Source organism: Eumetopias jubatus, unplaced genomic scaffold, assembly GCF_037043125.1.
Source record: "Eumetopias jubatus isolate StellerSeaLion01/CBP00866 unplaced genomic scaffold, mEumJub1_p1.0 scaffold_4, whole genome shotgun sequence".
Lineage (NCBI taxonomy): Eukaryota > Metazoa > Chordata > Mammalia > Carnivora > Otariidae > Eumetopias > Eumetopias jubatus.
The window spans coordinates 118,643,689-118,667,581 of NW_028274810.1; the positions used below are offsets into that span (position 1 = coordinate 118,643,689).

The 23,893-nt window shown below is 44.0% G+C and overlaps 1 protein-coding gene across 1 annotated transcript in view; it reads left to right on the top strand.

Moving 5' to 3' along the window:
- Positions 1-23,893, top strand: part of ADCY8 (adenylate cyclase 8) — a 226,994-nt gene that overhangs the window by 182,527 nt on the left and 20,574 nt on the right. Inside the window, exons 12-14 of the mRNA XM_028105668.2 lie at positions 6,000-6,172; positions 14,873-14,951; positions 23,712-23,870. Coding sequence (XP_027961469.2) covers positions 6,000-6,172; positions 14,873-14,951; positions 23,712-23,870 — 411 coding nt within the window. The remainder of the gene's footprint in view (positions 1-5,999; positions 6,173-14,872; positions 14,952-23,711; positions 23,871-23,893) is intronic.

Below are 23,893 nucleotides of genomic sequence, written 5' to 3' on the forward strand. Positions count from 1 at the left end.
TATCATGTACATTATGGAACATATTCAAAATGTAGAAATGTTAAAAATGAGATAAATTAAATAAGAGTTTCAGTACTTTCTTCCCACAACCAAAGGATCATCTTGCTCAGGGGTGAGCAAACTGTGGCCTCTAGCCAAATTCTACCTGCCACCTGTTTTGTAAGTACACTTTTATTGGGGTCTAGCCACACCCATTTAGTACCAATTGTCTATGGCTAGTTTTTTTGGGTAAAGATTTATTTATTTAATTAGGGAGAGAGGGAGAGAGCACGCACGAGTGGGAGGAGGGGCAGAGAGAGAGGGAGAGAGAGTCCTCAAGTATACTCCATGCTGAGCGTGGAGCATAATGGGGGCCCAATCCCAGGACCCCAAGATCATGACCTGAGCAACATCAAGAGTCGGCGCTCAACCAACTGAACCCCGCAGGTGCCCCGTCTATGGCTACTTTGATAGTACAATTGGCAGAGTTGCGTAGCTGCAAGAGATGGTGTGGGGCCCGGTGAGCCAAAATATTTACTGTCTGACCCTTTACAGAGTTTGCCAACTCCTGGCATTCCCACAGATGCAGGAATCCCACTGGCCCAAAAGATGGGGATCTGGACTCTTTCCATCACCATCTACCACCAATGGCCTGATTCGACTGACCAGTTGCCATCTTGATATACATGGTTGTGCCTCCCTACCTAGGGATTTGTCCACCAAACAAGAAGGAATTAGACCTTCAGACCTTGTAAAAGACTTATTCACACACAGCGCCTCCCAGCACTCACACTAGTGTGCCCCCAAATCCCTTCATCTCTCTGAGCTTTGGCTTCCTCATCTGTGTACCTGACCTCTCTACCTCACCCCATGAGAAACAGGACTCAGTGCGAAAGCATGTGGTATAAACATATCATATAAACATGGATGATGCGGTGTAAGCATAAGAGGCTGTTCTAATATACAGTATCGAGTATAATTTAGTCTTGAACTGGAGCTTGCCAGTTACTCAAAATGGATGAAGATACAGTAAATGACTGAAGAAAGCCGCATTCCAACTATGATGTGAGAAATCGTCTTGGGGAGGAAAGAGACATGGGTTTGCGAAACGAATGCTGATCACATGCACAAACCCAGAGTGTGGTTATCTCAACACCTGCACAGGTTCTCAGCAGGCTCGATAGGAAGACCTTCATTTTAGAGTCAAGCCCCTTTATTATAGGCGCTGGCACATTTGAATAAATAGTCAACTGTATTTGCAGGAACAGTTAGAGCTTGCTAACGTTTTGAAGTGTCCCTGAGAGCCAATCTCCCACAGGGGTGTCATTATCTGTGTCTTTGTTCATTAAATATTTGCTGTCTTGATGGAGATGAGAGAAGAAAGGTGGGAGGGATTGAAAGAGGAAGACAAGAGGGAGAAAAGTCAAAAAGAAGGCAGAAAGAGGAAGAGAAACAATTAAAAGAAAAGAGAATCCACGATCAAGCAAATAGGCAGTTTTTTTTTAATTCCAAAAGTGACGATAAAAACTAGTGCTTTCATTTCTCTGGTTAACTCCTCAGGTGGGAGTCCAAATCCTGAGTGGTTTTGGAGGAAACTTTATTCAGGGTGGTCAGAAATCCCCAGCTGCTATTCAGGATAAAATTAGGTTTTCCCACGTTCCGGCAGCGGCAGGCCCACCAAAACGTTCAAACAAAGAAGGAGTGTCAAATGGCTTTGCAGTAATTTCAGAACTTTTTCTAGTTGAACAGAGGGCTGTTACGTGAGCTCATTGTTTCTGCACAGAGCCGATCAGATGTTATAGCTAAATATATAAAGAAGATCGATGTGTTTTTTTCCCAAGTGATAATCAGTTTTTGGAATCGCTTTTCCCCACAAAGAGCCCAAAAGCCATAAAGACACAGGATGATCCAAAAACCAACAAGCCTTGCTGAAGCTTAGATTTCAAGTCTTTAAGGACCTTAACAGAACATGGGAAACAGAACAGGTATGGGTGGCAGAGGCTATGTGGTGACCTCGAATGAAGGAGGACTCTTCTGCCATTTACTTGCTTTGTAGCCTTGGACAAGTCACTTAACTTCTCTGAGCCTTATTTTTCTCATCTCCATAATGGGATTATTTTTTGTTGTTGTTTTGTTTTGTTTTGTTTTGTGGAGCCCAACACAGAGTTTGAACTCACCACCCTGAGATCAAGACCTGAGTCGAGATTAAGAGTCGGTTGCTTAACCGACTGAGGCACCCCTATAATGGCATTATTAATAATATCCATAAGATTGTTGGGGTGACAAAAAGAGATGACATCCATAAAACACTCATTCAATTTTAGTTTCTTTCTTGTCTCTTTCTTGAAGCCTTTGGTACCTAGGGGAAAATAGTGTCTGCCCAAGTGGAGATCTGAATTTAAGGAAGATAGGACCATTACAAATTTCTTAAATGCACAACGTTCTGTGCTCCAAACATGAGCTTATCTACATGATCATGTGTCCAGTGTATGACTAAAAACTTTGAACAGGCCATATTTTCATAGCCTGTTTCCCTCTCATAATCTCGCTCTCCTGGCTTCACCAATTGTTTCCAAGATGGTGACCACCTTGCATTGTATCGTTCTCAGGGAGCCAGATCCTTCCAGACCCTGCACTTGTTGCCCATGCTTAGGGAGTGGCCTTGGAGGGCACACACTTAATTCCAACAATGTCACCATCTTCCTCTCTGCTGACCATTGTTAGCTGATTTCAATTTGCTGTCCTCTGGAAGCACATTTAATTTCTGAAAGTCACTGAGATGCATGATCTGGCTGGACATCCCTGTTCAGGAATCAAACACAGACTGCATTTTTTATATTTTTCAAAAATGGACTCTGATGATGATTTACAAAAATTTGAGGTCAGTCATCAAAGAAGCACAGCCAAGACCAGGGCATAGTCTTGCAAGCGACGGCATTGAATCGACCAGTAAGCACTGCCAGGATAAGCATCGTCCTACATTTTTAAAAATATTGTGTAGTAATGCCCTTCCATGTCTCCCTGCGGAATAAAGTGCAGACTTCTCAGCAGTAGATACAAGGGTTTTTGCAACGTGGCTTTGCCTCCTATCTCTGCCCTGCCACACCTGTGAACCCCTAATGCTCAGGACCCATTAAGGGGGCACTCCAGAAGCTATGGAGCATCTGAGTTCCTGGGCTAACTTAAAAGAACCCAGGGACTATCGGTCGTTTGACAGAAATTTAGTCATTGTGTTGGGCCCAGCATCCTTCCAAGTTGTAGGAAACATGCACCCAGATGCAGCTGAAAGAGAGGTTTTCACAAAGTCATAATACTTCCTAGCTTCCTGTTCCTCTCCATTTTCTGGCCTCACTCCCACTATCCATTCAAGCCAGAAAAGAGACAGAGGAAAAGCTCCTGATGTTATTCACCCATGGTCCTCATACCTTTGACGTCCGATGATTTACAGCATCACCATCCATAAGGTTCAACTTTAAAGCAGAAAGTTCCCTAAACTGTGCAAGGCAGTGAGCAAGGTGGTTCTTTTCAGTGGAATGGAGGGTGATAACAGAGCTGCCAGGAGCACACTAGCACAGTCGATGGAGGCAACAAAAAGGGAAAGATCCACCAATCCATTGTGCAAACATGGGACTATATTTAACTACTATGACTTCAGATGTCTTGGCAGAGAAAGAAGGAGGGCAACTCATTTGAAACTTCCCTGCCTGCCAATGTTACTAGCTCTCTTTATGATTAATTATGTAGGTGTTTTGATATACCCAAGGCATTCATTCTATAGATTTGTTCCTTTGTACCTTTGAGTTCATGTCATTCTATCTTCCTAGAATGTTCTCCCTTTTCCGTCATGTGAATCCTATCCATCCTTCAGATCCAGTTCAAATCCACCTGTCCCGTAAATCCTTCTCCAAACGTGTGTTCCTTCTGCCTCTGTGCTCCGTCATATTTGATCACGTTGCTGGCAGAGCACGCGACAGCACATTGGTGTTGGTCTCTCCATGTCAGCTTTACATCTTAGACCACAGGATATGGTCCAGGCAGTCTCTCACCTTGGAATTCCCAATGCCTAACAACATGCCTTGATTGCAACGGCCACTCAGTAAATCCTTCTTACACTTCTTAAACTTAACTGTTGTGCCCTCATAAAGTTATTCTTAAAGCCATAGTCATTTTGACAGCTTTGATTTAATACACGATTCATAATTTTCATTGACAAAACTGTGCACAACCCTTCATTATGATGCAGGTAACAACGAAACAAGACGCTTCAGGCCTACCCACCTCTCCTCTATCTGTTAAAATGATGGATTCGGGGCATCAAGATGAGTTACCTGAAAATCTTGCCAAGGGAAGATCTTAAAGGAGAGTTGAAGAAAGCTCATCATCCATTTGAGACATGGATGTAATTGGATTTACTAAGAAAGAAAGATAAAAGTAAAGGGTGCCCAGACACAGGGGTCTTTAGGGATAGGCATGCTGCCTTATTCATTCCCAAGTCCACCATATGCACGATAAAGGCATGGGACCTGGCCCTCATAGGGGTCTCATCAGGGCGCTATCCACATTTGTTGATATCGCTGTTGAAAGTGTACATTAATGAGTCGGTTTGACTTAGGAACTCAATAACGTGTCTTCCATAGTTGCTTGGAGATTTCTAGAAATCTTATGGTTTCCTCTGCCCATCCAGAAACTGTCTTTTTGTAATAGGAGAGAGGAGACAGCCAGTTGCTACAAAGAGCCATGCATAAGAGGGCTGCAGTGGATTTTAGGGATTGTCAAACTCAATGTGTCCACTGGAGTCACATATATGTGGACAGATTGCTTCCAAGGGTCCTAGGTGCCATTTGACGGTTGTGAGAATGCAAACAACTCACTTAAGCTCTGTGAGCTTCAGTCTCTTCACCTGTAAAGTGGGAGTTATGATCCCCATCTTGGCCAGTTATTTTGAAAATTATAAGAGAACCACGTGGGCCTTGATAACACACCTTTTATTCTTTTTTCCCACTGGAGAGTCATTATCCAAACCTGACATTCAGAATGATACAGTGGGATGCTTCTGTAAGGGAAAGAGGCTGGGGAGCATCCTACAAAAGGCTGAAATCTGGCTGGGCAGACTGAGCTGTGGGGGCTGCATCAGGATTCCAGCTTGAGTGGCGCCAGACTGGCCTTTTGGACAGCTACTTCTTATACAAGGAGATAAATCTTATCCTGAGTGTGGGTGGTGCTATGGAGGAACGAGGCAGTTTCCAGGGCACCTGGAAATGCACACTAAGGCTTCTCAGAGGAAAGGACACTTGTCAGAGAAGTGAGGCTTAGTCACATGGATGAGCTCTGAGCAAGAGGACATGGGATGCAGAGCACAGAGGCCCAGGAGAGTCAGGAAACAGCCATGGGAGATGCAGGTAGATGGTGAGGCTGAAATGTATGTTGGGTTTGGAAAATGAAGGGAAATCTGATCCGTGCTGGCCTTGTGAGCTCCCTCTCAGAAAGGAGAACACCATTTGAAGGAATGGTGAGCCGTAAAAGGCCTTCAAGCTGAGGCGTGGCATGATGAGGTCTGTGTTTTAGAAATTCGGGAGAGAGAAAGACAGTTGTGTGTTCAGTGGGGGGTGGGGGCTGCAAGCAGACAGAGTTGCCGGAAACTGTTCTGGAACCAGAACAGACAATGCTTGGGAGGGGAGGGCTGCCTGGATGTGAACTCTCTGAAGGAAGTGGAGGCTACAGACTTAGGGTGGCCTGACTGTGGAGTGTGGGGAAGAGAAAGGCAGCAAAGAAGAGACCAGTGGTTCTGGCTTAGGGCTGGTGTGAATGGTCCCCAAACGCCAGGGAACAGAGGTTCAGGAGGTGGTAAGGAAGTGATGAGTTCTGTTGGAGGCCTGTTGAACTTGAGGGCAGCCTGAGGTCTCCAAAGGGAGGTGCTCAGCCACCGTCTGCGTCAGGAGACCCTCTGGCACCCGTGCTGAGGGGATCGGCCCTCCCATATTCCTGTTGAGTCTGACCACCTCCCCTCTCTCTGTTTCCAGTACTTTGTCTTCACCGGGGTGCTGGCCATGGTGACCTGTGCAGTCTTCCTCCGCCTGAACTCTGTCCTGAAGCTGGCGGTGCTGCTGATTATGATCGCCATCTACGCCCTGCTGACCGAGACCATCTATGCGGGCCTCTTTCTGCGCTACGACAACCTGAACCACAGTGGAGAGTAAGTGCCCGCCATCACATGCTCAAAATGTGCTCAACTCCTAGTGGGAAATGGAGCCCTTGGGAGGCTGATTGTGATGGCGCCACTAAAATTTGGGGACCGTTGGATATTGACTTCTGTTTCTCAGCTCAGGCGCTCGCTAGCTTACAAGTCTAGGCAAAAATCCCTTGTTTTCGGTTTTAAACTTTGGGCTGAGTGGTAACTAAAGAGTATCTCTGTTCTCCTTCTCCAAACCTAATAATTTATGATTCCTTCCAGTTTAACAGCTCTGAGATGCATAGGGTCTGATTATAATTTGGCTGTGATGGTATTAATAGTAGCAGCCACTGTGCATTGAACACTTACTATGCTCCTTGCCCTGGATTATTTATAGAACACAGAAAAATACAAAAAACAACGTCTCGGCCTAGATTTCTTGCAACGGAGCCGGAGACAAGGCGAAGGGCCAGCACAGCTCCAGGGCAGGGAAAGGGAGGGGAAGAGGTCAGGAGGCAAACGCAGGCTGACATGGTATTCTGTGGCCATGTGGGTCGTGAAGAGATTGAAAGGAGCCGCTCAGGGGCGCCTGGGTGGCTCAGTCGGTGAAGCATCTGCCTTTGGCTCAGGTCATGATCCCAGGGTCCTGGGGTCAAGCCCCACGTCGGGCTCCTTGCTCAGTGAGGAGCCTGCTTCTCTCTCTCCCTCTGCCTGTCGCTCCCCCGGCTTGTGCTCTCTCACACTCTCAGATAAATAAACAAAATCTTAAAAAAAAAAGGAAAAGAAAAGAAAAGAAAGGAACCACTCAGTTGAAATGTCTCTGGATGGGCAGGGAAGTGGGGAGAGGCAGGCTCAGGAAGCAGAAAGGGAGAGGAATTTCTCCGCTGGCTCCATCCCTTTCCTGTCTCTTGTGAGTCACAGCTCCATCTCTGGATGAATGTCCTGGTGACAGCCCGTGGTCCCTCACATAGCCCCACGGGGAAGCTAGACTCCACACTTGCAACATGGAGCTTCACCTGCGCCTGGAGTGGCAGAGGCAGAGGGCCTCAGGTGTAGGAAGCACAGGGCTAACTGAGACCGCAGTAAGAGGCCCACAGAATGAGAAAAAGATGAAGCAGAGATTGTCCAAAAAGCCTCAGAAAATGTGTGGGATACTAATCATATGAACATCTATGAACCAACCCCTGGAAATAAACAACGCTAATAATGAGTCATATTTACTTCTGCATTTTTTAAAGATTTATTTCTTTATTTTAGAGAAAGAGAGAGAGAGCAGGAGTGGAAGGGGCACAGGGAGAGGGAGAGAGAGAGAGACTCAAGCAGACTCCTCGCTGAGCGTGGAGCCTGATGCGGGGTTTGATCTCACCACCCTGGAATCACGACCTGAGCCGAAATAAGAGTCAGACTCTTGACTGACTATGCCACTCAGGAACCCCTACTTCCACGTTTTTAAAAGGATAAAGTATCTCAGATATTTAGCTGAAGTTCTCTTGTCCCCGGCATTATTTTCCTCTCTTTCCCCTAAGAGCCAACTTCTAATGCACTTAATGTGTATCCTTCCCATCCATGTTTTTTACATAGATTTAGTTATGTCTATATTATAAATTACTTATAAAATTGTTTCAGTATCGTGCAGTATTGCATTTCTTAGCCGCATCTAGGTTGATAGCCACGGATGTAATTCTGCAGACTGCTTTCACAGTCTGCAGCTGTAATATGTTCTGATTACATAATATGAACGTACCAAAATATATTTATCCTTTGACCTATTAATAGACATTCAGGCTGTTAGCAGTTTTCCCTACTTAAAAAATGCCCAGTGACCATCATCAAAAACGTCTCTGGAACTTATATCTAAAAGCACACTTGCTGGATTGTAAGGTATTTGTATTTTCCACTTTGTACAGTATTGCCAAATTGCTCTCCCATGTGCCTAAAACAATTTCCCTCTCACAAGCAATGGTCCTGTTGCTCCTTGTTCCCACCCCCACCCTTGTTAGACTTTAAAAATTCTTGTCGAATTTATGGGTGTGAATTTTGTCTCATTGTTTTCATTAGTACTTCCTTGATTGTGAGTAAGTTTGTGCATATTTGCTTGTTGACTGACCATTTGGATTTCCTTTTAGGTGAACTGTCAAGGTCATATCCTTTGGCTGGTTTTCTGTTAGGTTGTTCACCTTTTTCTTACTGGATTTGCGAGGGTTCTTTATAAATTCTAGATGCTAATTTGTGTCTGTTAAGCATGTGTGTCAGACACTTTACGTACATTACCCTGTTTGATCCTCACATCAACCGTCCGAAGAACACAGTCTCAGAAAGGTTAAACAGTTTTCCTGGTAACAGGAAACAGACAGTAACAAACAGATCTGGAGTCAAACTCAGGTCATCCTGGCTCCAAAGTCCACCTTTGTCAAAGCTGCACACACCTCTTTTAAGTCAAGCTGAAGAATCTCTCATGATATGTCCAGGGTTCAAAGAAAGTCGGAACAGTTTCAAATTAGGTGAAATGGTTAGTGGCGATGGTTGTTGCCATGGCCGAACAGAGGGCGAAGAAATGTAGAACAAAATAAGCCACATTTGTGGTAAGAATAAAATTAAACCAACAAGCCAGGGCTTTGGCTTCAAATCCAGAGTCTGTTGCCTTAGGAAGTCACTTCCCATCTCTGGACCTCAGTTTGCCCATCAGTGAAATGGAATAACTGTCCCCTATCCCAGGACCGTGTGAGGCTCTGATGTGCCTGGTACATAGCAGGTGATCCATAACAGTGCATTCCTAGCCCCTCCCCCCTATTTAGGAGAGAGGTTTATTAGTTCTGAATTCTGTTCTGCAGTCTTCAGGAAGAACTTGTAGTGAAATTGTTAAGCAGGGTTGTGAATGTGAACGCAATCCCAAACTCACTGCTGCTGATGTTGGAGTGTTTTTCTCAGCTTCTTCCCGACTCAAGGTCAATTATTGGTGAGTCTCATATTAACTCACACTTCGCTATCGACAGAACTAAACTAATAAGGAGCAGAAGAGCTCATTCAGCCTTCTCGTCTGCTGTGTTATAAATCAGCAGGTCAGTGGCCACTGTGGGTCCAGTTGGCAGCCACAGCCTGCTCATGCTGTTGGGGAGTTAGCCGACACTTTAGGAGCTCACCTTGGTTCAGTGGCACTCCGCTGGTTGTACCTGGGGGTCAGGTACCCCTGTAACGCAGAGTACGAAGAACCTTCCACCTGCGGCCTGGCTTCATCTCCGGCGAGATGGTCCCAGACACTTCAGACCAGCATCTCCCAGTCTGCTCAAGAGGCCCCTCCACAACAACTCCACATCTTAGCGAGCCCAAAACAGGAGAGGCACCCCTAGTATCTTATCAATCCCTGGAGATTCTCATCATGCTTTGTAAGGAAGCACTCTATCACAACACGTGTAAGTACAAGTTAAGGAGTTAAGGCACCTAGGTTCAAACCCCAGCTCTGCCATCAGTCAGCTGCGGGATCCTAAGGTCACTTTTCTGAAAAGTGACCATCTCTCTAAGCAAGGCTTTTCTCATCTGTAAAGTGAGGGTAATAACCAATCCTACGTTGTAGGAGTATCCAAGAGATCAAATGTGGTCATGGAAACTTAGCACAAGGCCTGGCATAGAATAAGCACTTGACTGATACTAAAAATTATTATCCCACATGCCCCCTCCATGCCATAAATGCTGCTATTCTAGAAAGATCCACAATCTCATCTCTGGGCTGCTGTCACCTAACAGATCTCCCAGCCCCTACTCTCAATTCATCCCTCTCAAAGCCATCAGAGCCATCTTGTCAACTCATTATTCTTCCTAAAACCCTGAAGGGGCTCCAGGGCACGTGGATGGCTCAGTTGGTTAAGCATCCGACTCTCGATTTTGGCTCAGGTCATGATCTCAGGGTCGTGAGATCGAGCCCTGTGTCAGTCTCTGCACTTGGTGGGGAGTCTGCTTTGGGGTTCTGTCTCTTTCTCTGCCTCTCCCTCCTACCCCCCGCTTGTTCTCTCTTTCTCTCTAAAAATAAATGAATAAATCTTAAAAAAAAAAAAAAAACCTCTGAGAAGCTAAAAATTCAACCTGTTTCTCAAGGACTCCACATGTCTGCCTGGTCTGGCCCCCGTGACTCCTTCAATCTTTCTTCCTACAGCTCCAAAGACCACCACATATACATCCTGTGTTCTGGCCATGGGAAGCCATGCTGTTTACCTACCCAGAGAGCGTCTGCACACACCCCTGCTGGACGCACCCATCTCCCTGACTATTTCCAACCCATCCCTCTCAAGGTCCAACTCAAAGACAGTAAAGCCCTCTCTGATCATCCTTCATTTTCTAATCTGTGCACATCATCTTTTATCATTGCGCTTCTCCCTCTGTGTTGCAAGCATTGATTTTCATGTCTTCCTCTTCCATTCAAGTAGGAGCTTTTGAGGGCAAGGACCACTACTCATGCTTGAATTTTGGCACTTAGTAGAGTACCTGGCAGCAGATGTCCAATTAAAAATTTGTTGAGTGAAACATCAAACAAATGACTGACTGAAAGAAGCCTTAGCTCCTTGGGAATCCTCTTATACCATTGAATCACAGCAAGCTAAGTGTCATCTCTCCACAACCTCTATGATTATTACTCACCATCACCCTGAAACCAGGTGTTCTCCATCCCATAAGCACTTAAGTGTCCCACCTTTGCTAGGCCCTACAACTTCGCAGATGAATAAGACATTATTTTCATCATCAAGGATCTCAGGGGCAAGCAATTACAAGTAAGTGCCTCTAGGAGGGGCACAGCAGCTACTGAGAAAGTTATCACTGAGCTGTAGATTGGCAGCCTGGCTACACCATTCACTAGATGGGTGAACTAGAATGAGTCGTTGAACAACTGAGCCTCAGTTTCTTCTTTCCTGGAAAAGGGCTAATAGTGTCTTAATCATTGATATGACAATTAAAGAGGAACATGTACGTGAAGTGTTATTACAGGTATGGCATAAGATCAGCACTTAGCAAATGTAGTCATTAGCATGACAACAGAATAAAGCATCATTCGAACTGGCTGGTTTATTTTGAGTTTCAGAAGGGGAAATGGGAACTAAGAGCTAAACTAAGAATTTGGCATCAGGTGCACAAATGGCCAAAGCTCTGAACTTGGTGCTTGAGATGGTGAATGCACATCCTGGCTCTGATAGGAATCAGCTGTGTGAACTTGGGCAAGTAGCTTCACCCTGGTCCTCGATCTTAAATCTATAAAATCAAAGCCATGCAACGGATATTACATTATCTATTGTACACATAGTATGGAATAGAATGGATCCACCCAACTTGCATTATAAAGTATTTAATCACATGGTATTATTTGCATAATATATACTAAGTACAGAAGTAGGTTTCAAAAATAGTATGAACCATACAGTCCTAAATTTGTAAACATATTTTTGCATGGAAGAAAAGGAAATGACATTTAGTTGGCTCCAAAATATTTTTTAAAGGTTTATTTATTTATTGAAGAGAGAGAGAGGATGACCTGGAGGAGGGACACATGAGAGGGAAAGAAATCCTCAAGCAGACTCCCCCTGAAGTGTGGACCCTGATGCAAGCCTGGATCGCAGGACCCTGAGATCATGACCTGAGCCAAAATCAAGAGTCGGACGCTCAACCGACTGAGCCACCCAGGCGCCCCTAGTTAACTCCAAAATATTAACCATTGTTTTCTCTGGGTGGTAGGCGTAAGGACAATTTCTGTTTTCTAATTTGTGAATTTATATTAGCTTCCAAATTTACCACAGTTAGCATAAATACTTCTGTAATGGGTAACACTCAAATTAAACATTATTTTTTGTGAGACACCAGATAAGATGCTCTCTAAAGACTGTTATAGCCCTCGAGAATTAGCATTATTCTACATGTGTTTTTACTTAATTATGTGCCTTTATATTAGCATAGGGAGATGGTTGTATTAATTCTGTGATTTTATTACTATAAATAAATTAATTCAAAATATCACTGGATTTAAGTCTGTGCCACCCAGTATCAAACAAAGTGTTAAAATTTCATACACATTTTGGTCATTTAGCTCTCTTGGAAGTTCTTCAAAAAATCACAGAAGCTACCAGAAAAAAAAAAAATTCCTTCTAAATTCAAATGACAGTTCTTTTTTGATGTTCCTTGGCCTGGCTGACTTTCTATGCATATTTTGCAATCTTGACTCCGGCCATAATATTTCCCGGTGAAATAGAGCTCAAAGACTAAGAAACCATTCATAACAATTTTCTCGTACTTTTTTTCTGATCTAGCCACCTCTTTATTTTTGGTCAACCACTGCTTTCCAGAGGTATTTGTGTTTTCCCTTGAAGGTGTGTTGCAAGTGATACATTGCTGGCCTTCCAAAAGTCTTCTACGTCACAAAGAAAAGGATGTCAGAAGTGCCTGGGAAAGCAGGAGTTTCTGTGAGGGCACACTCAGGAGGAGTTAAATGCAGGGTGTCTCCCATTCTATGAAGCTGTGGGAAGGAGGGATTTGTTTCAAGCATCCCCAACAGGAGCAAGAACAAGCACCAGCAGCTTTTCAACCAGCTAGCTTAAGCAAGATACATGACCCATGTCTATAGAGCCTTTCCTATCTTTTCCTCCTGAAGTCTTACCACCCTTGAAGACTCAGCTCCCGTGTTCCCTGAATATCCATCCTGGGTTACTTTCTCCTTCCATGTATTCCCATGGCAACAACGACGTATTTTTACGATGGAGTGCACTGTGTTATGAACTTATCTATCCGTATGGCTCTCTCCTTTCCTGGACTGTTTTGAGGGCAAAGACAATGTGCCTTCTTCATTTTCTGTATCCCAGCATGTGCCTGGCACACAGTAGTGCTCAGTAATTATGTGCTTTACTGGGGCTATAGACAACAGACACAATAAAGAGTATCATCTATTATTAGCATCTTCTCTCCAAGGAAAAGCAGATGGAACTAGGAATTCACAAATCTGAATCTTGTGCCAGCCTGCAGACATGGGGCTGGTCCCCTGGGTCCCTGTATGCACAAGAGCTCCCCAAGAGAAAGCACATTTCTGTCCCTGAGTTCTTGTTCTAGCTGCAGATCTGGACTGGGTCTGCCTGGATCAGCTGGGAGCGTCTTCGACCAAAATCTAGATGAGAAGCTGGTCTTGGCAACAGGGTTCATGCCCCCATTTCCTGAGCCCAGTGCTACTCCTGCTCATCTCCCATGAGGAGAGAAAAGAGAAGGCTGGAGACCACCTGGTGCAGCCATATCAATGTTCACTCTCCCCCCTCCCTCTACACAACGCATCTCCTCTTTGATGGCCCCCTGTGTCCTGAAGCCTCCTCAGAGTTAGGTCACTAGTGAGTATATGTGTGCTTGTGGTTGGGAGGCAATAAAACAGTCAGTGATGTGATCCGGTTTTAGTGACACAGAACATTCCAGCGACCATGTTGGAAATAGATGGTGGAGGGCAATAAAGGGGGCTACTGAAAGTCATGGTGGCTAGACTCAGGTGTCACAGGTAGAGATGGAGAGAGTGGAGGGACTGGGGATGTATTTGGGTGGAAGAGCAGACAGGATTTGGATATTGGGGTGGTGAGGGCTGACTCCTAGGTTTGCTTTTGTATTTGGCTCAAGTACTGGGGTGAGTGGATGAGGGGGGCATTGCCCGAGATGGAGAAAGGTGGGGGAAGAATAAGAGGTAATGGAAAGCAAGTCCCACTGTCCCTACAGACAATTTGTCTAAAACATTTTTATTCTGAGTTTTCTTCATTAGCTCCCAGAAGCCTGTCCAGGGGACTGTTTATTGCCACAAATCGCCTGTGTCCATATTCAAAGTCCAATGTTGCTTCCTCCAAACCCTTTGCCTCCTGGCCTAGCTTGTTCTGAGAAAGGCTTCGTGCTGGGCTGAAATGAGAGAAAACATTCGGAATCAAACAAGGGTCTCCCTGCAACTTCTGAATTCCTTGGATGACTGAAAGTCACATCAGTGTTTAAATACACACTTACCCATCTTAGCTGCCTTCCAGCTTGGTCGCTGGAAGAGCCCAGGACAGGCCAGACCAGCAGCACCTCAGCTTGTACCCTAGCAAGGACTGTGAATGGAGCATTGAGGAGGGAGGGGGTGTCAGTCCAGGAGGAGATGATGCACAAAGAACAGAGTCTTTATTAAAAGATATAAGAATTAAAATGTGGATTTTAACAGTGCCTGACTCATGGAATTGATGTAAGAATTTTAAAAAATTGATAGAATTAAAATAGTGTCCGACTCACAGAATTGATTTAAGAATCTAAGTGAAAGCAGTTAGAACAGAGACAGCCATATCATCAGCACCATGTACCTGTCCCTTAAATAGAATAACATCTAAAGGAAAAGGAAGAGATCCTGGTCTTTGCATGGATTTTTGTGATGAGAAAGTTTCAAAGCTCTTTGAAGTCCGGAAGAGTTCTGCAAAGGGAAAACATTTTTATCAATGTGAGGGCATTGTCGAGATGCTAGACTCTAGATTCATCCACCAGGTGTGACCAAAGTGACCTCAGACCCTGGAGAATCAACTGATTTCTGAATTAGCCTATATGGAAACCCTCAGACAGCAGCCCGTATCACCTAGTGGGTGCTCAAGAAATATTCCGTCCTTTCTGTTTATCCCGCTTTTCTGAACCTGGTCTCCTACTGAGTCTCTTTGGGGTCCCTCCATGGTTGTAAATTCACCCCACTTGCCTTTCTTCTTCCAACAGAGATTTCCTGGGGACAAAAGAGGCCTCACTGCTGCTGATGGCCATGTTCCTCCTTGCTGTGTTCTACCATGGACAGCAGGTAATCTAACACTTTGCTCAAACTCCCCTCTGCTACCTGGCGTTTCCCATTGCCATGAAACTGACCTACAAGGCTTCTGCTCTTCCTTGTAGCAAATGACCCATCAGCTGCTTACAAGAAGTGGTGATTCTTCATGAATCGATTCCTAATAAAGATCACCTAATTAAAAAAACTAAGCTGGAGATGATGATTTGGCAAGCCAGGTGGTTTTTATGTCTTTCAGGTATATCTCTTTCAAAGAGATCATTGCTATGAAAAAAAAAAACTTTCAATTTCTGCCTGAGGTAAACCGGGATCTCTCCCAGTTCCATTATTGCCTGTATAAAGTCATTGCTGGAGAAGTTGTGTGCTGGTCTAGGGAACCATGCAGGTGTGAGGATCAGTTGAGCCAGGGTCTTAATCCAGCCTCTGACTCTCAGTTTGTGGCCTTAAGCAAGTCGCTCATCTCCCTGAACCTAGAGGTCTTCCTCAGATGTGAAATAGGATAATAACACCTGGATGGGTCCATTTTGAAGAATCATTTGAGATTATCATGTGCGGCATTTTGCACACTGCCTCACATAAGTATACGAAATGCTTCATTCCTTACTTGTCTCAAGCAGATAAAGTGCCTAAAGTATATGGATGCCATTTCCCTGTGAGCCACTACTCTGCTGGGATCTGGGGAGGGTACTGTGGCTAGCTCTGTATAAAACCCCATTCCTGGTCCCAAGGGTTCCAATCTCCTGGAGGAGAGCAGACCCTAAATAATGCGATGAGGGACCTGCTATGTGCGGATCAGGCTGTCCAAGGACTTCAAGAGTTGGAGGGGCAAGAATTTATTCTGCATGGGAGCGTGATGCCAGGCTTCGCCCAGGGGATTTACCTGCTGTGGCCAGTAGGACATCTCCATGTGGACTCCGACCATGAATGCTGTGGTGTTCATCAACTGGGGAGATTTTCTCTCCCCGGTAGAGCCAGGTCCTGCCAATATTCTCTGCCCTGCCCTGGATCCCTGTCCATCTTTCTTCGGTCTGCATGCACTTCAGAAAAAGTAACCAGGAAGGGAGAAAAACAAAACAGGAAGACTCTCAGCTAGAGCAGAAATAGAAACATAGCGCTGAGAAATCACCATGGAAACGCGGAGGTAATCAACCCTGAGAAACCCTGAAACAGCCCCAAACCCCGAGAACCTAGAGATACATACGAAGTGATGTGTGTAGCAAGGGGGATAGTAACATGTAGTCAAGGGGGAGAAAGACAAGTATACAGACCTGATAAGGAGGAAGGGTTACTGTGTATCAAGTTCCTACTCTGTGCCTCTATTATCTGTATCATCGTCCCAACAACGCGGAATGGTAGTTGTTAGCAGTCCTGTTTCACAGATGAAGAAAGTCACGTTACTCATCTAGTCGGGGGGGTGGGAGGGACCAGATTCAAACCCAGATCTTTCTCTAAAGCCCACCCTTTCTACTTCTCTAGACTGGAGAAAGAAAGAAGCTAACATACCAACAAAATGGCCCCGGGCACTCAGTCTTGCAGTGTGACTTTGATTTGGTTTTAAATTTGACCTGAAATCATGGCAAAATAATAAGCCAAATATCAAAATCTAGCCATTTCTAGAATTCCTGTATTTAGGTATTTCTGGCTCTCTGTCAGAGCTGGGGTCATATCTTCCATGTCTTGATGGCTTCTGGTTACAGAGGAGAACTCCTCAGTCTGACACGCAAACAGCAATCCATCTGAGGGCTGTGAGGATGGAATCAGACAAGGCGATCCTACAGAGAAACATACCCCTCCACCCCCCATGTTTGAAACTGAGGAGTGAGCAACCCCCCCCCCCCGAGATAACTAAGAAAGAGCAAATTCAGAGTGAGGGCCTCATTCCACAATAGGAAGGATGCTCCTTTCTCCTCTGTCACCTTACGGAAGTATTTTGTGCCCTGGCAATGGCCCTTCCTCGATACCCTTTTAACATTCTGATTCAATTCGTTCTATGCCCCATTTGTCCTAGGAAACAGACAACCTAACCATGTTAAGATTATGTGTAAATATGAGTATATTTGTGCATAGTGAGGATCCGAGTGCTTAAGTGACATCTGTTATGGCTCCTTCTTATTTTTAACTTTCAAAAGGCTCTAAAATTACATAATCATATCCCATAATGGTAGCAGTTTCAGGTCTATAGGCTTTGGATTGGGGAAAAAGTATTCAAGCTCCGACTCTGCCACTTAGTGGCTATGCGACCTTCAGCAATTTACTTAACTTTCTGAGTCCCAGTTTTCTCGCCTATAAAATGGGTGTGCTAACAGGTTCTACTTCATAGGGCTGTTATAAGATTATACAAGAATATAATTGTAATATACTAATCCCGGTGGTTTGCACATAGACTATGTTTTCAAAAATCCTAAGCTATGGATGCTTTACTTTGAAAACAGGCCTCTGAGACAAACAGGGAAAGTATTATTATGCATCTGGTCCCAAGTCACCGAGGTCTTAAAGCCAACAAGGAACACCAGGTAGAAACAGGAATCCAAAACTTCCGGGTCTGTTCTCTCCCCACTGAGTGCCCCTGTCTCTCTTTGCGAAAGGGGTCTTTCTGCCTCACCTGCATCACTTCTGTGTCCTCTGTCTACTGCACCTGTCAGGCTCCTGTTTCTCTGAACCCAAGTCTGCCTACCCCTGGGTCTGCTACCTGCTTCCACCAGTTTCTCTTTTTGGGACTCAGAGCCCTCAATTTTTTTAAAGGTTGAATAGTGCCCTTTGATGCCTGGTACAGAGCAGCAGCCTGATGGGAGCATGTGTAATGAGACATGTCCAGAGGGACAGAGGGAATTATGTAACTGAACACTTGGGAAATTTCACCTTGTCCATATGCTGAAGGTCTATGCCATTCCTTCCTCCTCCTCCAAGGCAGGTGAACGTTCTACACGGTGGGGAGACAGAGAGCAGTCAGGTGCCTGCCGCCTCGCCTGGTTCACTTGCAGCCCTGAGGTGTGGGCTTGGCCTCAGGGGCTCCATTTATAGCAGAGGAAGCCGTCTCTGCATACAGGGACAGAGATTAATGAGGTCTCCAGTCACTTACTTCCAGGTCAGATAAAGATGGGCACCAGGACTGTGTGGCTTAGAAGGAAAGACCCAAGCATTGGAACCAAGTATTCTTTTTTTTTTTTTTTTTTTTTTTTGAGAGAGAGAGAGAGCACAGGGGGCAGGGAGAGGGAAAGAGAGAATCCCAATCAGGCTCCACACCCACTGCGGAGCCCCATGTGGGGCTCCATCTCATGACCTTGAGATCATGACCTGAGCTGGAATCAAGAGTCAGATGCTTAACCGACTGAGCCACCCAGGCGCCCCTGGAACCAACTGGGAGGATGGGTGACATTGAGAAACTCAAGCCCCTCAAGCTGACATTCCTCTACCTATAAAATGAGAAGGATAATAGTTTCCTGCGAGGAGTTTGAGAATGGCTCCCTGAGGCCAAATACATATAGAGCAGGGGTTAAGTCACAGCTTGGCGTCAGAATGTCCTGAGTTCAAAGCCAGTCTCTATTTGTGAGCCCTTGGGCAATTGACTTTGTCTTACTGTGACTCCATTTCCTCACCTGTGAAATGGAAATAATAAAGTACCCACCTTGTTGAGTCGTATGACTAAATGAGCTTCGGTATATAGGAAGTGCTTAAAATAGTGCCTGGTCCAAGGCAAGAGCCCGGCCAGTGTTAGCTCTCATTCTGTGCTAAGAGCCTGGCACAAAGCTTCTGAACAGTAAGTGTTGGTTCCTTGGTACTCTTCTCATAGAGCCAGTTCCCTAATAGTCTGGTGAAAATCAAGAAAGAGATTGTGCTTCCAAATCCATTGACGGTTCTTGAGCAAATGCTGAAGAATTTTCACTTTTAAAGCTTCTCTGTGCCTTCTGTGTGCTTTGCCTTGCTGTCCACGCCTGCTCTAACCAGTGTGTTGAAATGTTCTCTTTCCTTAACGTGTTCCTCTGTCTTTCATTTTTCTCCCTTCACCACTGAGCTGAGAGCAAATCAAAGGCAGAGACTGAATTTCACGCATCTTTGTATGCCGAGCACCGTGCACATAGTAGGTGCACAATACACTAGACCTTAGTAAACTGGAAAGGCTTACTTTCCTCCCCCAGAGGTTAAATAAGCGATGCCTGCCTGCATGAGACTTGCTTTGTCAAGAGACAGAGCTGTCCTCGGATTAGAGTCTCCTTATGGACATGTCTTCAGCGCAGTGACCAGCCGTCGCCTGGCTGAAATGCAAAGTGTGTTCTTAACTTATAACTGAAAAATCCTGGCTGAAATCAACTCCAGGACTCCAGGTTTCCTTACCTGTGTTTCCAAGCTGAATTCAACCAGATGAAAGGTTTTCAAAAGAAAACAAATAAAAAATGATCTGCTTCAACCAAGCATGCACTTTTAACGGAGATAACTAAACATTTCATTTGGGTAAGAAAATACTGTCCTACAACTTGACAAATTAAAATTTGATGTTCTTGAATCTGGAAGGAAAAAAGCTAAAGCACAGCCTTGATCTGACCTTATCCACTGCTGCCTTAACTTGCAGTAGTACCTTATAAATCTATAGTTCAGACATTTCAGAATTCTTTCGCAAGCAGAATGTGATTTGGTCCATATAATAGATCCATATAATAATCCATGCCTCTTGAACTAGACATGATGGGGACAGTTATCCTTATTTTTTTAGAAGGGGAACCAAAATACCAGAAGTTGAATGACTTTCCCAAAGTCATACAACAAAACAGTCAAGACCAGCATTCTTTTTTTTTTTTTGGCAGTTAATATGCATTTTATTTTTTCCCCTTTTTTTTATTATGTTATGTTAGTCACCATACAATACTTCATTAGTTTCTGCTGTTCCCTGATTCATTGTTTGCGTATAACACCCAGGGCTCATTGGAATACATGCCTTCCTTAAGAGCAGCGTTCTTTTGTGCAACATGCTGCCTCCACTCATTTTTGTTCTTATAGAAAATCTCAAACATATACAAAAGTTTGTGAAATGCATAATTAGTCCCACAACTTCAACAATCATTAACTCCTATGTCTTTTCTCGCCTATTTCTCTATTCATTTTGCTCATAGCTCCTTCCCAGTTATTTTGAAGCAAATTCCAGATGTCCTTTCATCTGTAAATGCTTCAATATGCATCTAATCAAGATAGAGAATTCTAACCTAATCATAATGCTATTAGACACTTTAAAAAAGAAAATGGTGTTTCTCTAACATTGTCAAGCCTCTAGGCACTGTATCAATTTCTTAATTGGTTTATAATTATATTTTTAAGTTTGTTTATTTGATTTGGGTCGCAAATAAAATTTGTGTATTGCCATTGGTTGATTATCTCCTAAGTCTCCTAAGTCTCCTAATTTGTAAGATTACTCTCCATGTCTTTTTTTCTGGCAACATTTTGTGAGAGTCGTCCAACTTCTATAATGCTTCCCAGTTTGGAGTTAGTCAATTGCATCCTCTCAGGACATTCAACACATTCTTCTGTCCATTGTTTTTCCTGTATTGGTAGTTATGTTTAGAAACTTGGTGAGATTCAGTTTCACTTTTTTTCCTACAAAAATATGTTATTGGTTGGTTTTGTGAATTATTTTTAACAGGCACATCATATCTGCTTATCTTTTTTTCTGTTAGCAACTATTGACAAGAATAGCCTCTATCCATTTATTTTATAGGTGGTGATATCTCCATTCTATCAGTAGTCCATAAGTCATTAGCTAGAATACAGCTTGAATGAGAACCTACTCCTCCAAGTACAGCTCATAAAGCAAAGGCAGGATAAATGATTAATTCTTTCCCTGTAACTGCATTTCCCCATAAGTTCCCCAGTCAGCCTGTCCCCAAGCACCATCCAGAGATGATCGATGAGGTTGTGTGTCTTCAGTGTCATTGTGAACTGAGGCATGCTACCATATTCCCTGTGTTTCAATCCATTGCAATCACTATCCTTATTAAAGCTCCATTTGTCACATCTTTGACACGTGGGAGCCTGTTCACATAACCCCCATCATCTCTGGGGGTCTTCTTATTTTCTGGTGTGAAAAGATGGTCCAGGCTTGTACGTTTCCTGCCCTAAAATTCGGCCATTTCTGCAAAGAGCGTGAGGTCATTTTTGTAGGAATTGATATTTTGAAACCAGTCTGGACACTGGGAGTGCCCACTGCTACTAGATTTTCATTATTTCTAGGCTTTTATATTAGTGGGCCAAGGTAGGAAATATGTACATACCATGAGTTCATAGTAATACTTATTGACTTTTGGCTTAGACCCATCAATTTTATAGCTGCATCTCCTTTTTCTCTTCCCAGAAATATCAGTTCTCAGTGACACCAGTACAATTACCCATTTGCTTTATCCTGCAATTCACAAGCAATAGTCTAAGAGCAATGATACAGACACTGCCACCTACAATATGATTGTTATAAATGGTTTTAAGATTCTTTTTGACTTCTTTTTATCCTAGAATATTTCCCTCTACAAATGTGTCATCAAATTATTGTGTTAAATGTGTTTGGTATATCTCTTCTCAGGGTGGTTATATGCATAGATTCATTTGCTTGTCTGTCTGTTTGTTTTTACAGAGTTTTTTTAAACAACTATTTAGTTTTATAATTTATAATTATATAATTTATAATATAATTTTATAATTCCACAATTCAATAGCCAAGCTTATAAAACAAGATACAATTTTAAAACTTTAAATTTGTCCCTATTTCTCCACCCTATTTCCTCCCTTCCTCATCTCTTTGGTAATGAGTTTTTATGTTTGACCTTTTATTCTTCAATTTCCCAATAAATAAAGAAAAATATATACATGTGGACAGAGAGGTAGATGCCCCCTTTTTATATATTTTTTAATTCTTTATTTAAATTCAATTTAGTTAACATATAGTGTATTATTAGTTTCAGGGGTAGAATTTAGCGATTCGTCAGTTGCATACAACACCCAGTGCTCATTACATCACATGCCCTCCTTAATGCCCATCACCCAGTTACCCCATCCCCCCACCCACCTCCAGCAACCCTCAGCTTGTTTCCTAGAGTTTAGCATCTCTTACAGTTTGCCTCCCTCTCTATTTTCATCTTATTTTATTTTTCCTTCCCTTCCCATACGTTCATCTGTTTTGTTTCTTAAATTCCACATATGAGTGAAATCATAAGGTATTTGTCTTTCCCTGATTGACTTATTTTGCTTAGCGTAATACCCTCTAGTTCCATCCATGCTCCTCTTTTAGATGCTCCCTTTTTAGATCAAAGGTGGCATACTCTACACACTTTTCTCTACCTTGGAGACTAGTCCATCAAAGTATAGAAAAACAGTTTTCCCCTTTTTTTTTATAGTTTATTGAACCAACAAAATGAGCACCCGGGTTGTTTCCAGCTTTTGTTATTACAAATTCTGCTGAGGGAGTTATCTTATGCCTCTGTCTTTCCATATTTTTACCATCCACTGAGACTTTCACCTAAGACAAAGGAAAGGAACTAGCTGAATGTTTTAAGCCCTTGAATTCAGGACATTTAATCATGTGTTTGGCCATGGAGCATATTGTCCATTTTGACAGTTAAAGACTTGGAAATAGGGATGCCCGGGTGGCTCAGTCGGTTAAGAGTCTGCCTTAGGCTCAGGTCATGATCCCAGGGTCCTGGGATCGAATCCCACATCAGGCTCCTTGCTCAGCGGGGAGCCTGCTTCTCCCTCTGCCTGCCACTCCCCCTGCTTGTGCTCGCTCGCTCCCTCTCTGACGAATAAATGAATAAAATCTTAAAAAAAGAACAGACTTGGAAATAATGGCGTCCCCAAAGCTGTCGTAAATATGGTTTAGGAGATTCTTTAGAAAGGAAGCTGTCTGCTCTCCAGTGCAGGGAAACTAAGACAAAGGGGAACTAATAATGTGCATTGGGTACCTACTGTGAGCCACGTGCCTTCTCTGTAACTTTCTAAGTAATTCTTCCAGTCCCACGTGCTCATTATTAGTGTCCATCCCAGTGGTAGAGATGAGGGATCTGTGATGAAGTCATGAGTCCAGGTTACAGCGTTTGAATGTGGGACTGGGACTCTAAAGCACATTTGTGTCATAACTTAAAATCCACAATCCTTCAATTCATTTCTTCTTGCCTAGTGATAAAGAGCTCAGACTCTGAAGTTGGACTCTGGAGTTACCTCCAGTCCTGGCTTCCCCCCTCTCACAAGTGTATGACTTTGGTCAAGTCACTCAGCCCTGTTCGCTTTGACTTGCTCATCTGCAAAATAAGGGTTGATAATGATAGCTCCCTATCAGGGTTGTTGTGTGAGAAGGGAGTGAATGGATGTATATTGGTTAGAATAATAGCTGATACATAGCAAGCACCATCTAAGTGTTAGCTGGCTTTATCATCGGAATTTATTTGTGGAGTCAACAAATATTGACGGAGCGTCTCCCCTGCACTGGGCACAGTGCTCCAGGGTAAAGATATCGTTGAGCAGGTGAAGGGACTCCTGACCTCACAGTACCAACAATCTAGTAGACGACACAGTCATCCCCAGATAATCACGCAATCACAAAATCGTAGGTGCCTTAATGGTAGGAAGGGAAGGTACATAGCCCCATGGAGTCTAATCGCCGTCCCATCTCTGGGCATCCGCATGCTCAGCTCAGGCTCTGTTTTGTTTGCGAAGGGTTCCAGAGAAGGCTCCCCCACTGCGTACCTGAGCCCGTACCCCGAGATCTCACCTGTTCCTTCTCTCTCTCTCTCTCATGCACGGCAGCTGGAGTACACAGCCCGCCTTGACTTCCTTTGGCGAGTACAAGCCAAAGAGGAGATCAATGAGATGAAGGAGCTGAGGGAACACAACGAGAACATGCTCCGGAACATTCTACCCAGCCACGTGGCCCGCCACTTCCTGGAGAAAGACCGAGACAATGAGGTGAGCCCAGGCTCGTCTGGCTG